Source organism: Semicossyphus pulcher, unplaced genomic scaffold (genome assembly GCF_022749685.1).
Source record: "Semicossyphus pulcher isolate SPU_LCO1_2020_fin unplaced genomic scaffold, fSemPul1.0.p SCAF_17, whole genome shotgun sequence".
Classification (NCBI taxonomy): Eukaryota; Metazoa; Chordata; class Actinopteri; order Labriformes; family Labridae; genus Semicossyphus; species Semicossyphus pulcher.
The window spans coordinates 7,448,812-7,462,834 of NW_027211681.1; the positions used below are offsets into that span (position 1 = coordinate 7,448,812).

Genomic DNA, 14,023 nt, shown 5'->3' on the forward strand with positions numbered 1-14,023 from the left:
ATTAAAGTAAATCACAAGAAACAGCTTTTTTCTGTAAACAATGCAGCACGCGGAAAAGGAAGTCTTGACTGGAAGTCATTTATCGCTAACCGCTGGCTACACGCCCGGCATGTTCACCGTTGTCCCTAGAAGCTATATCGTCGTCAGACTATAGTCGATGGGATCCGAGATTGGTCCTATGGTGATGTATTAATGTTGAATGGGCTCTAAAACCACAAAAGCCTAATCAGAGAACATACACTTACACAAGGAAGCAACACACACATGTGCAAACACACACACAGAGTGTTTCTTGATGTGTCATAAGAGTGTCTGGCCTGATGAGCGGGTGAAGAGTGACAGTACAAAGGGCCTGATTGCCAAACCCTCTGCGGTGTGAAATCAGCATCCGTAATTTAATCATGACAAGATAAAAGGGTTTGTGTAGATGAGGTCATGATGACAGAGGTCTGATGAGGTGATGGCAGATTTAAAGGGGTTGTGCAGCTCACGGTGACCTTAAGTAGGCCGATTATGCCACTTGGCTGGGGACTAGTTTAAGATATGTAAGCCTTGTATAGTGTGAAATTTCTATCCTTTTAATTCCTGTCTTAATAAAACTTCTTTACCTGATAGCCTGACATGTAATTAAGGCCAACCGAACAAAAAAGTGGAGTTTAAAGAGAGAATGGTGAGAGTTTCCCATCAGCAGTCCACTGAAGAGCTGAAGAGCTTCGGAGCGTGCCCATCTCTCCATAATGGCTGTAAAAGGTTAGCAGATGTGGGATATTAACTCTCATTTCTAGCGCCTTTTTAAGAGGGCAGGGACTTGTTGAAAAGGGCAGTGTAATTATTCATGGGCCAAATGTACATATATAAAAACAGAATTGTATTTATGGCCTAAACTAGTATAAAAACACCCGTAAGGTAAAGAATTTTTCCATAACACAGCATCTCTTCGTTTTTTGGCTCGCATGCCTAACAAGTAGAGAAGATTGATCCTGTCCTGTTTGATGTGAGCTGTAGTGATGACCTGTACGGCAACAGTCTATTTCACGCTTCAAAAAGCCCCATGTGCCAACGCAGTCAAGTCAATGTTTAACAGCACCAGCGGCCAAGTGGAGCTGACAGTGCAGGATGAGGAGTGCGGCTGCAACACGACATACAGTACGCCGAGCTCCATTTGCGCTTTCTGCTGATGTAGATATTGAACGGGGGGGAATGCAATTCCATTCTGGGAACAAACATTTGCTTCACATAGAGGCTCACTGACTCGCGCTCAGCGGCACATCCAGAAACTCTGGAAACTGTGACATCGCCTCATCGGAGCTGCCAGAAAGATTGTGCAGGATTTGTTTTCACACTGGAGTTTTAACAGACGTCTGATATTTCCAAATTGTTGCTAATGAGAATAGGCATCTATAACGTTTGAAATTCAGCTCGACTCCCTACCATAGACACAGACAGTCGAAGCTTTAACGATGCATGACTTTAGGGTAAACAAGCCCAGAATTAGGCTCATTACATTCATGAGGCTGCATGCTCCGAGTAAAGCCCAAACCTAATGGCTCCTAATCTGTTATATTTAATGGATTTGCCTCGCCACTCTAAACTCGGCATCTGCCTAAAGTTGTGCAGACATTTGACTTGTTCTGACTTTCAGAGCTCTCGATACTTTCTCCACATATTTCATTTTGTATTTTCAACTTTTCTTCCATGTGGCCTTCAACGCCTGAAAATCAAGTTTGCACTTTAGACCTTTCACAGAAAATGATGCCAGCAATGATTCTTTCGGTTGTTGCTGAAGCCTGAATTGATGATACAATTCAAGCAGAGTACCTTCTTTTCCTTTGTCTGCTCTTGTTATATTACATACCCCTCGTCTATACTGAAAGAAGAGCAAGGTAGCATTATTAACAGCTTTTTTATCTGCATTGAATACAATGAGTTATCAAAACTACTCACAAAACCACTTTCTATTACAGGCCTGTTAGGTACATTACATTGTTAAAACTGTATATAGTTTGTGTTTCTATGTATGCCCTACTCTATACCCTCAATGAGTAACAGTGATTTCTTTTTGTAGAGTATGCACAATGTACTTCCACAACAAGTCAGACAAGTGACAAGGCTTTTTAGACATCGTCTAAGGGAGCCGACAGCATGTGGGCGACCATATAATGATGATTCACCATGCCATACAACAGAACTAATATGTCACTCATATAGGACTAAAGCAATATTTATATTGCTAAGGTCCGCAGGTGAATAGCAGGGATATATTACAAAGTGATAATGCAGTTATGTGACCAGTGTTGTATCAGGATACAGCATCCATCACGCTCACCTTGCTTGCGAACATCCTCCACAGCAGCAATGAGCTCCTCCTTCAGGTCCTGGCTGTCTTTGGCGATCTGCTCACCCTTTTCCAGAAAGTTCTGGGTGGCCTGCTCCACAGACACTGCCAGCACGTGCGCCTTCTTGGAGCGGCCCTTCTTCTTACTGGACGGCCCTTTGTTGCTGGTGTTCACCAGGGTGGTAACCTGAGAGAGAGGAGAGGTTGTTGAAGTTGGTGAAGTAAAATACAGTAATGTGATACGATGGGGACGATTTGCAGCTTTTGAGCATGGCCAACTGTGACAGTGTTAAATTTGTATGTTTGTAGGCATTTGTAGGTATAAACAGAGGTGGAAGTATCGAATTATAAGTATTCACACAACTGTAATTGAGTAGTTTTTTTGTGCACTTGTACATTTTTGAGTTATTTTACTTTTACTTAAAGTAACAATCTTGAACTTTTTCATTTAAATAAATGTCTTTTAAGTCACCATCTAACGCTGAATGAGTTACCACAATGGTCCACTGATGAAAGCATTTGCATTTGCAATATATCTTATTTTTATGGACTGGGTGTCTGTGGTGACAGCGGAGCTAAGCGGCTGCTTCTCTGTAAGCATTGCGAGTAAACAGTAATCTACTATGGCTGAACAAACAAAGAAAAGATCGATGACTACAGATACAACTTCAAAAATAAGTGAAAATCCAAAGAAAAAGAAACAAATTCAACGCTCAGATGAAGGCAAACAGTTTAAAAACGAAAGCGAGGAAAATCAAGAGTTAGAACAATGACAAAGGGAGCCAGCCGTACATGTCTGGTTAAATTGGGAAGAGTGCTCTCATAATTACCGCTTATTGCCAGTGGGAGGTGCTCAAGAGCACAAAAATTGTATCTTTAAGTATTTTTAAAATGAAGTAATTTGCTACATTTGTACATCCGTCCATTGCTGAGTAAAATATGTATCTATGGATATTGCGAGCTTGAAAGAAAAACTGACTTGGACAGACGCTACTCAAATGCATCACATCAAAAACAGGCCAATCAGATCAAAGTGTCATGCATTGCAACAAAACAGCGGTATTGGTTGATTTTCACTGAGTCTGAAGCTAAGAAGGAGAGCTGGGCTGCAACTACCCGGGCCCGACGCATAACGTGAGTGAACTATAAATGGGTTTTTAGTTCAACCAGAAATAGCCGTAAGATCGCTCTCTTTAAAGCCACCACACCACTAACAAAAACAGTAATTTTACCTCGCAGAACACGGGACTTGCTGGTATAGCGCTGCCTTGTTACACATCCTAACATATAAGTTTGGAACCAAACTAACCCTTTAAAATGCCACACAACAACACAAATAAACAAACTGATCGAGGCAGGAGTAGACCATCAGCAACTCCCGTGTTCTGTGAGGTAAAATTACTGTTTTTATCAGTGGAGTCTGGTGGCTGTGACAGGAGCTGTATTACTGCTGTTTCTGGTTAAACAAAAGATGGTACTCTTTAACAAAAGGTCCATCTCTGGTCGTTTTGACACTAAAACACGTAAACATAGGGCCCAGGTATAAAAGTTTTATTTCACTTGCATATGATTCATGTGTAAGGTAACCTTGGTAACATGTGTTTATTATAAAAATCAGCCAGCTGGGAAAGTAAGAAAGTAACTTTTACTTTGAGTACTTTTTAAGTGAGCTACTTTTTTGTACTTGAGTTCAATTTCAGTAAAGTAGCAGTACTTCTACTTGAGTAGAATATTTCAGTACTCTTTACACCTCTGGGTAAAAGCTAGTGATGCTAAACAGGAACATGGTTTCAAATCTTAACTCATTTAAGATGTCTGTGCAGAATTATGTCATCTGAATGATTCAATTTTTACTCTATTTTATTAACTTTATTACTTGTTGCATTGTTTGCCAGAATCAACAGCTGAGTGGATAGAAACAAAGCCCCATTAAAAGATAAATAAAGACTGTAATCTTTATCACATTGAAACAGATGCAGAGCTCTGCGCAGCAATCTCCCAGCGATGCCAATCCAATTAAAAGATAATTTCGACTAATCCGCTTCTTTCTTTAATTATTTTATGAAAATGCACACTTTCCAACAACAGGAAAAGATTCTTTCCTGATTTTAAAATTAATAGTGAATAAACTTTGGGAAGAATAACACTTAGTCATGACTTTATATGCGCTTAAATGTAGCATTCATCAGGTACATTGCCTCTTCCTAGACAGCTTAAGGAGGAGGGCTGTAACGTACGGTCGCTCGAGCCGTCTCTGTCATTGCGAGAAAGAACGAAACTGAAATGAGCCTCTGGCCACAATTCCCTTGATCTCAGCTCTACAGGAAATAGCTACACTGCACAGAATCAATAGCATGATGTGTAACAGAACCCTACAAAATGATCTCTTCATCTAATTGTCGTCTGCATTTTGCCGGAGTACGTTTTGTATTAGAAATGTAATGCGACACTTCTGACAGCAATTTCTGGACACAGCTAAGTCGACACGCAGAAAAAGCCACATGTTAAGAGCTAACGTGATGTTTCAGCTCTCCTGTTCTGAGCACTCTTCCTGAAAGTGGTCAAAAAAATCAGGAGGAACATCATCCTCACTGAAAGCTTCAAGCCCCCGGCTAATCAGCAATCACGTACCGTAGTACACTCAAGAATGTGCGAGCCTCAGGGTTGGGAAATATCTTTTAAGCACTTGGACACGCACTGCACTGCAAATGTGTTCAGATTTGGCTTCTGCAATAAAAATAATGTTTTGAACCTATCCGTATTAATTATGCTAAGCTATAATTAAAGTGTCATTATCATCAAACCAAAATGATCACCTCTTCTGACAGAGAAAATCTTACTTTCAAAGTAATTAGCAGAAAGAAGTGAAAAAAGCGGTACATTAAACTCACGCAGCCTACAGAAGAGAAGCAATTAATGCCGCCTGTCAATAATTAATTAAGGAGTGGAATTATTTCCACTGCTTGCGTGCTAGTGACACCTCTGCTGAGCAGCATGACACCCGTCTGTCTGAGGACAGTGAGGAGGCACGTGGACAGAATCGCTCATTACACACCCCAGTCAGAGTTTTCTGTCGGAGTATCAGCCTGACAGCAGCTGCACCTGCACAATGGGGTGAAATGATTCGTTTATGGAATATATCAGAGGCTTTCACTCTGAAAAAAGGTGCTAAGCGCAAAGTTATGTCCTGTCTCGGCTTCACTGCGTAAGTGCTTCTTGACTGGAATAAAAACTTTAATGATGTATGTTCTCGCTCGTGACGGCTCCAGGAATAGCAGCACCGATACGAGTCCAGGTTAACCTTTTCAAACATCATGCTTTTTAGAGTATTTTTGCCTGAGCACTCATTCATGATTCAGTAACATTACATTATCAATCTGTATTCAAACAACTTGCTTTGATACATCTGTTTACCATCAACTTGTCTGCTCGACATCGCCTCACACAGCTGAAGGAGCGCTCATTATGAAGTGCAACGGTGTGTTCATTTCAATCTAACTTTGTTCAATCAATAACTCATCATTATATTTACACTTGAAAGCACACACAAACCTGCTCACTCCACCTCACCCGCAGACACACAGCGCCGGCTTCCCACATAAAAGCATATATCCTTCACCTCCGACAGACGCACAACAAAGCGAGCGCAATCAATCACACACAATCACGAGCGCACAAAAGGAGGCAGCCTCCTTATTCTTTCAAGTTCTACCTCACAGACCACAGTGAGAAATCCTGTGATTGTTGTTCAGCTGGTGAATCAACAGTGCACCACTGTGTCCAGGCTGATTCAAAAGCAGCTAGTGATGCAGAAATCAGATTTCCGTGGGGGCAGGTCCTTCATTATTATTTTACAATAGCCTGTTCCATACATTAACAAAGCCATTCTAATGCGCTCACACCCAAAAGAGGGTCTCCTAGCTTGTTACACAGTCTGTGCTTTGTGATACCCTTCAGCCTGAAATGAATCTGCAGGCTCATATTTTAGTAGCTCTTTCTATCCACCCTCATTTAGGTCAGGCAAATTACAACTGTTATCTCATATGGAGTGGTTCTAGGCGCCATAAAAAACAAGATGGCTGCCACTAATGTTAAACATTCTGCATTTGTTATGGCTTCAATACTGAACTAATTAGATGGTAGTTAATGTTATGCAGAAATGGTAAGAGTTGTCATGCCAGACATCTATAAGGTTGAATTTAGCAGCTAAATGAATTGGATGTTGGAGTTAGAAGTGAAGGTAGAAGTTTCAGACTAATTCACTTCTGATGTTGGCGAGTATAAGGATTGGAAATGTCTTCTTTGATTGGCTGTTGGTCTCTTTTTAAATCATATCAGGACACTACAAATATGCACCAATCAGCCATAACATTATGACCCCCTGCCTAATATTGCGTAGGTCCCCCTTTTGCCGCCAAAACAGCCCTGACCCATCGAGGCACTAGACCTCTGAAGGTGTGCTGAGGTATCTGGCGCCAAGACATTAGCAGCAGATCCTTTAAGTCCTGTAAGTTGTGAGGTGGGGCCTCCATGGATCGGACTTGTTTGTCCAGCACATCCCACAGATGTTTGATTGGATTGAGATCTGGGGGATTTGGAGGCCAAGTCAACACCTTGAACTCGTCGTGTTCCTCAAACCATTCCTGAACCATGTCTGAAGTGTGGCAGGGCCGTTATCCCTAGCAGAACATTGCCCAAAGCATCACACTGCCTCCGTCAGCTTGCCTTCTTCCCACAGTGCATCCTGGTGCCATGTCTTCCTTGGGTAAGCGACTCACCGGTTTCCCTTCCTTGGACCACTTTTGGTCGGTACTGACCGCTGCGGACCGGGAACACGCAACAAGAGCTGCAGTTTTGGAGATGCTCTGACCCGGTCGCCTAGCCATCACAATTTGGCCCTTGTTGAAGCTGCTCACCTCCTCACGCTTGCCCATTTTTCCTGCTTCCAACACATCAGCTTTGAGGACAAAATGACTTGCCTAACATATCCCACCCACTGACAGGTGCCATTGTAACGAGATAATCAATGTTCACTTCACCTGTCAGTGGTCGTAATGTCATGGCTGATCGGTGAGCCATTATGGTGGCTTTGCTAATAGACCTTGATTGCCATCTTCAACTCAACATGGAGCTTAATCAGATTTCTTAGTAGAGAAAGTACGAGAGAAGTAAGGTGCAAGGAGTATATTCATGAGTGTATGAATGTTTGATATGTTTTCCTCTATGATAGCACTGCGTTAATGAACTCCCAATAAGGTTTATTGTTTAGAAGTCTCCCATGGAGAGGCCATGGAAGGCTTCTGGATTTATTGCAGTGTATATGAAAACATAATTTTAGCTTGACGAGCGCTGTGCTTAGCGGCAATAATACCAAGTGTTTGCAGTGCACCTGGTCCTTTGCAACAGCTTTATATCCTTCAGCCTACTTCAATGAAGCAGAGCAACAATTGCGGCTAATGACATCCATATTGTAGATAGACATCCAGTTGGCTGTGCATACTGTTACGCTGTAGATCTACTGCCAACAGCTGGCAACAGACACTGTGGGTTAGAGGCAGCAATGTAAATATGTCTGTATGAATAGGGATGAAAGATAAGTCATTCCACTGTATAACTGTTAATTAATTGCTTGATGTCGAAAGGCACAGTGTCCATTAAACCACCTCATTACCTGCTATGTTACTTCTGCAACTGTTTTGGTGCGTCGATAAGCGATTAAGGCCTTGGAGAAGTGTTCATTTGGCCCTTGGAGTTTCTTTAAATGTAGTTTTTTTGTTGTACATATACAGTAATTACATTAAACAAGCTTATAGAAAATGTAGAACAAGGTGAGTTCAAACTTTGGATGCTCTTGTTGCAGCCACTTTCTTCTTCAGAGATGTTTCACAAAAGGTTAGCGATCAAGTGCAGAGAGTTCTCTTTTATCCCGAGTGAACTTTGTAGTTAATAAGATCAACCTACATCCTACCTTTGTCGACTCTTCCGAGGAAAAGAAAAGAAGCACTTTAACTGCTCATTTATTCATTAACACTGGGCCGGGCGGAGGAATACACGCAGATAAGACTGCGGCATGTGTCATGCAGCTTTCCGCAGGGATTGACTCAGTCAAGTCAAAGCTTGTTGACGTTTTGTTCTGCAACAGTGACTCAAAAAGCTTGATGTATATTTAATTATGCCCGCAATAAGCTCACAGCATGCACGGAGGCTGTTTTAATCTATCCACCTTCATACAGATTTAAGAGTGCTATTTTTATGAAAATATCCTGCTGTCTCTGCACGCAGATGCCAGGCTGAATATGCTCAGACAACATTAACAGCATTAACAATGGCTCTGTTTCTATTCAAGTGTCAGGCTGAGGCATGGCAGTGTGACAGTGAGCCAGCATGCAGAGAATCAGGACTCGGCTATCATTGAATTGTATTATTTACACCTGTGTTTTTCCGACTGTGGTGTGCCAAATTGTCTGCCATGAGAATTGCCTGTTAGGATAACAGCATGTCGGCATACTGGCCTACTGTTCATGGTTAGTTTCAAGTTGTAACCGCTGAAAAAGTGCAGTTTTAACTTCCGTGATTTAGGCTGTTATATAGCTGACACACGCCAACTGACAGCCAGCATAACATAATCCATATTTTAGTGTTTGTGTTTGATTTTTCCACAAGGCTTTATATAATCTTGTCGACCCTCGCGTGTTATTACCTCAGCTTAAATTAAAAGGTATGCTTTTACTTTGAAAGGATCTAGTACAAGGAAGTTGTACGTACAGCCGTGCACTTCCACAGAGAACTACATTGAAGGACCTACATAAAAAGTCAGCAGAGTTTACACTGATTAGATGAAGCGTGGAAATCTGATTTAACAGACATCTCTGGGAGGGACAAAGATGGCGGCGAGGAAAGACAGTGCTTTTGTTTCAGGCTGAATGATGTTACATTTTGAGGTCCTCAGACACCGCAGCTTTTTCACTGTGGCTGCTGAGGCATCCGAGTTTAATCACTGCTGTGTCACAGAGACACAGCATATGACAAATGGGCCCGGCTGCTTAACTTTTGAAACTTGTTCGGCAATGACAACCGTCAAGTTCATACTCGGCTTATCAAGAAAACAAGGAGGGAATGCTGCAACTTCATGTTAGCCTACAAGAATACAAGTAATGAGTGTGTTTGAAGGATAAAAGTAATATCCCCGTCACTCACGGACACACGCACAAACTTACAAACACAGAAGTGTAACTTTACATAGTGGACGCCATGTATACAAATTTGCCATTACATAAGCTAAATCAACCTCAAGCACAGTCTTTAAGTTATTCCACCTCTTATAAGGGCGGACACTATATCATCCAACCTCTTCTCCCTTACAGCCACGAGGCCTTCTGTAGCATAATGAACCTTTAACACAAAAAAAGTCAGAATCCTTCAATACCTATTGAAAGTACAAAGTAAGAACCATGCACACGGACTAATCAAGTAGATCCCTCAGGGGAGGGAAGGAGGTAGAAAACAAAAGTTGGCAAAAAGCAATGAAGTAGGCCACAGTAATGTGTGCCCAGTGCATCCAAATGTGGCCTAATGCAAAACAAAATAAATTCAGCGTCTAGGAAATGCAGCCGTGCCCTTTTCTGCCAGCTGGTAATTGGGCCTGAGCAAGCCCATTTATCCTGTGTATTAGCAGCGAGGGTTTATGCAAGACCACACTGGGGTTATTTCCATACAGGCGCATGTTATGTCATTCTTTCAGCATTAGCCCCGGATACACAGACACAAGCTGTACTATGTAGACTATGGCCATATATACAGTAACCCGTACAGAGCTGTGTTGCCTAAGCTTATAACTAATTCGTGTTTTGGGATAATTGGTACAGCACGTAATTCTTTGAGTCCTAACATCAGTCACATTATTACAAAATTGTCTTAAAGGAGCATTTCGCCTTTGGGAAAAGCCTCTGTCAGTCAAAGCTGGTGTTCTCTGTAATCGATGGAAGTAATAATAATTGAAATTGGCGACATAGCTGTGAAGAAAATTGTACAAACAGCTCGTGGTTTCGCCCATTCTACATTCCTACAACACCCAGCGTGCATTGCGCCCCTCCCTCTGAAAGGAACGGCCCAACGAGAGACGCTGAAAGGAAATACTGCCGTTTTCGCTGCAGGCAGCGGCTCAAAGCGGTGCAGAATCAAAAATACGACGAGAATATACCGGTGAATCGTCTAAAAAATCTTGGGGTCTGCAGTCCACATTTCAAACCTGACGATTTTGAACGAGACATGACATAAGCGGCGGGCATCCTAGCTTAAGGAAGTGTAGTTTAGCAAGCCCAATGACGCGTTTTAGTAGTCTGGTGGTGGTTTTCCAGGGCCCATTGGAGAGGCGATAGCGTCCTCCAAAGGCACAAAGCCAAGGTGTATTTTCTTCCTACCATAATGGCACTAGCTCCCCATAATAGCATGATAGGACTGAGGTTGAAAATCGGCGAACTGGCCCTTTAAAGGCATTAGTAAATGAGAGAAGCTTTAAATGACGTACCGCGAGTGTAGCTCTATCAAGGCACACATGTAGTGTACACTAGTATGTGTAAGAATGATGAAAGGCAGTGACTCGTGGGAACATGAGTCACTGTCTTCACTCAACTGGATTTCAATAAGCTTAGAAAATTTCAGCCAGAAAGCAGAATCTTTACAAATGCATGCAGACTAAAAAGTCTGATCCGCAGATTCAGAATGATACGACTGGACGTGCAGTCGTGGTGTGATGAGAGAATGAGAGTTAAAAGAGAGGGGGAGGGAAATGATGAGTGTGGACGCTCTGTAAAGATGCCGCAACAGTATAAAATATTTAATTCTGCGCTCACTAAAGAGGGAGACTCTCTGCTGGTTGTGCGCTGCCTGATGAGGGCAGGATTAAAATGTCTGTGCGAAACACTTCTTGAGGATGAAAGGAGACACACTGAACAGTTTGGCTCATTATGTTGTTATGGGCTTAACCACAGGGGTCCTGCACAGTGTTATCAGTAAATGGTGCTTTTATTACATGCTATATTACATACTGTGGGTTCTCCAGGGGGCAGATGTAAATACAAATATGCACAAGAAAATGCCCCTGCAAATCCCGTTTTCCACTTATGAAGTGGAATTAAAGAAAACTTTGCACAGTTCTTACATGGCAGAAGAAATGTCGACACAATATTTTTAAGTAAGAGACCAAATCAAAACCAAATGATGATATTTTCAGATGAATCCAAATTAAAGAATCATAGTGTAATTCACATTATAAACTGTGTTTTAATAACAGTTATTAGGAAAAGGCTGTTCCAATATGAAAGGTAAATAATTTGTGATGATGATGAATGAGACATAGGATGTGTGCTGGATTCATTTCCAACACTACTTGCACCAGAAATAATGCAGCCGTGTGTAACTGCCTTATGTAAGGATGGCTGCTTGGGCACTGCGTGAGGCCTTTCCAGTGCAGTCATATTATGCCTTTTCTGACACACTGGTGGAGCAGACATACATGTATTATTCTCAGATGAAAGCAGCTGATTATGGATGTGCCTACAAGGGGCGGGAATCGCAGGGTAGCTCAGGATACGATACGTGTCCAACAATAATGATAATATCACGATACAGCAATTGAGCAATAATTGATATATTGCAAGATAATCACATAATGATTAGGGCTGTCAATCAATTAAAATATTTAATCGCGATTAATCGCAATGTACCTTAGAGAGATATTTTTTAATCCTCTTATCAACACGGGAATGGACAAATACGCTTCCTTTATGCAAATGTATGTTAATTATTATTATTGCAGCTTTCCAAAACAATTACAAATACTGTCCAGAATGTTCTACAGAATAACCTCAAAGGTACTGCACGCTCAGAAAATATGCTGAAAGCATAACATGACAAACTGAAGCCCAACAAGCAACAGCAGATGGGCATATTGACCTGAATGTAACATTCCTAAGTAATAAGTCATTGAGTCTGCAGTAGGAGATTAAAATAACATAATTTTAGTTACTTAAAGACATGTTTCACAACCTGGGGCTCTCTGCATCAGCTGCGTGCTTGGCCAGCAAGTGGTATTTAAGACTTGTCGACTCCGGTGGTAACTCCGCTCACATCGACAGTAAAAACAAATAACTTTGTCTTATCGAGAGAACCATCCAGCAGGGCTTTGAGGCTGAACTTGACATTTAAAGACTCTTTTCTTTATCCATATCTGCTCACGGAGGTTTGTTTCTGCTTGTTATCCACAACATTACGGCTGCATCGCTTCCTGATTTCCCAAACTACAGGGCGGGCAGAGGGTCATAATAATAGAACACACGTGCGTTAATCGTGCCTCAGAATAAATAGTGGCGTTAAAGGGAATATTAAGATACATCATAATATCTGATTATCAACATAAGAGTACATGCCCCTAAAAAGCTAAAGTGCAGGATTAATGTATTTATCTGCTGCACTTTGGTGTCAGTTTCACAGAATTTGAAACTGAGATGAAGCAATGTACGTGTTTTCAGTCTGTAAATTAAATTTACCGAACTAAAGAACAACTGTAAAAACAAATTAGGACTTGATTTGAAAGTGGCTGGCTCATCTCTTAACTTCTTTCCACCGCCGTCTAACACTATCCTGCTGTCCTTTTCTTCTTCTTATCCTGCTATCAACGTCTTCTTTGGCCAACTAACTTCCGCTCACGTTACCCTCATTCATGTGATGTCAGTAGTGACGTGCTGAGTCAGAATCCCAGGGAAATCTGTTTATATTTGTAAATTAAAATATCTATTTGATTTGCTTTGTTTTTTATTGTTAGCAGCATTATTATTGTTTTTGTGTTTTTTTTAGCTATGTTTTTATATGCTTAAATATATTTTATACATTTAATACATAATTTGTTGAATAAAACCAATAGATTAAAAAAATAAGTATTTAAAAAAAAGTATAAAAAATATCGATATTCGGCACCAGCCTATGGATATTGCACGAGTCAGGACGACGATATATTGCCGTACGATATGTTGTCCCACCCCTGGTGTCTACATCATATATGTCTTTTTGTAAAGCTGGAAATCAGGATTAATGCAAGTGCACCAAATAAAACAATAAGTGAGATTTAGCAATAAAAATTAATAACGCTTTACGAATCTGATTAAACGTGCACATGAATATGTCTAAATGTTTGTAGTTTAAGTCTTGATTTTACACATCTTCATGCCTTCACATGTTGTAGCACCACTGCTCCTATTAAAGTGTATTTTTAAAACTACTGACTATTAATCTTACCTGTTCTTAAAGAGGCATGCACATAGTCTAGCTCTACCAGAGACTTCTCAGCTCACGGGTGCAGTGGGATTAAGATGACAGTAAACAAGAAAGCTTTTAATCATCACAAACAAAAAATCTATGCTAACTGCCAGCTGGACACATTCATCACTCGTCATGCTACCAAGAACAAACAAACATTTCCGGGCACATATTGACAATTGGTAAATATTGCACAAAGCACGTGTTGGACAGCTGATTACTGTGAATGTGGATAACAGGAAAGTTCCTGGGTGAGAACTCTCCCCGGGGGGGGGAAGGACATTCCCAGATGTTCCCAAAAAAGATGGATTGTGCAAAGACGGATACGCATGCACACAGAAATGAGGAGTGAGAAATCAAGACACGGTCGCTTGG

The 14,023-nt window shown here is 41.3% G+C and overlaps 1 protein-coding gene across 1 annotated transcript in view; it reads right to left on the reverse strand.

Annotated features, from left to right (window-relative positions):
* The window catches only part of ctnna2 (catenin (cadherin-associated protein), alpha 2), a 335,256-nt gene that overhangs the window by 276,271 nt on the left and 44,962 nt on the right, over positions 1–14,023 (reverse strand). Inside the window, exon 3 of the mRNA XM_069665324.1 lies at positions 2,327–2,522. Within this exon, the coding sequence (XP_069521425.1) occupies positions 2,327–2,522 (196 nt within the window). The remainder of the gene's footprint in view (positions 1–2,326; positions 2,523–14,023) is intronic.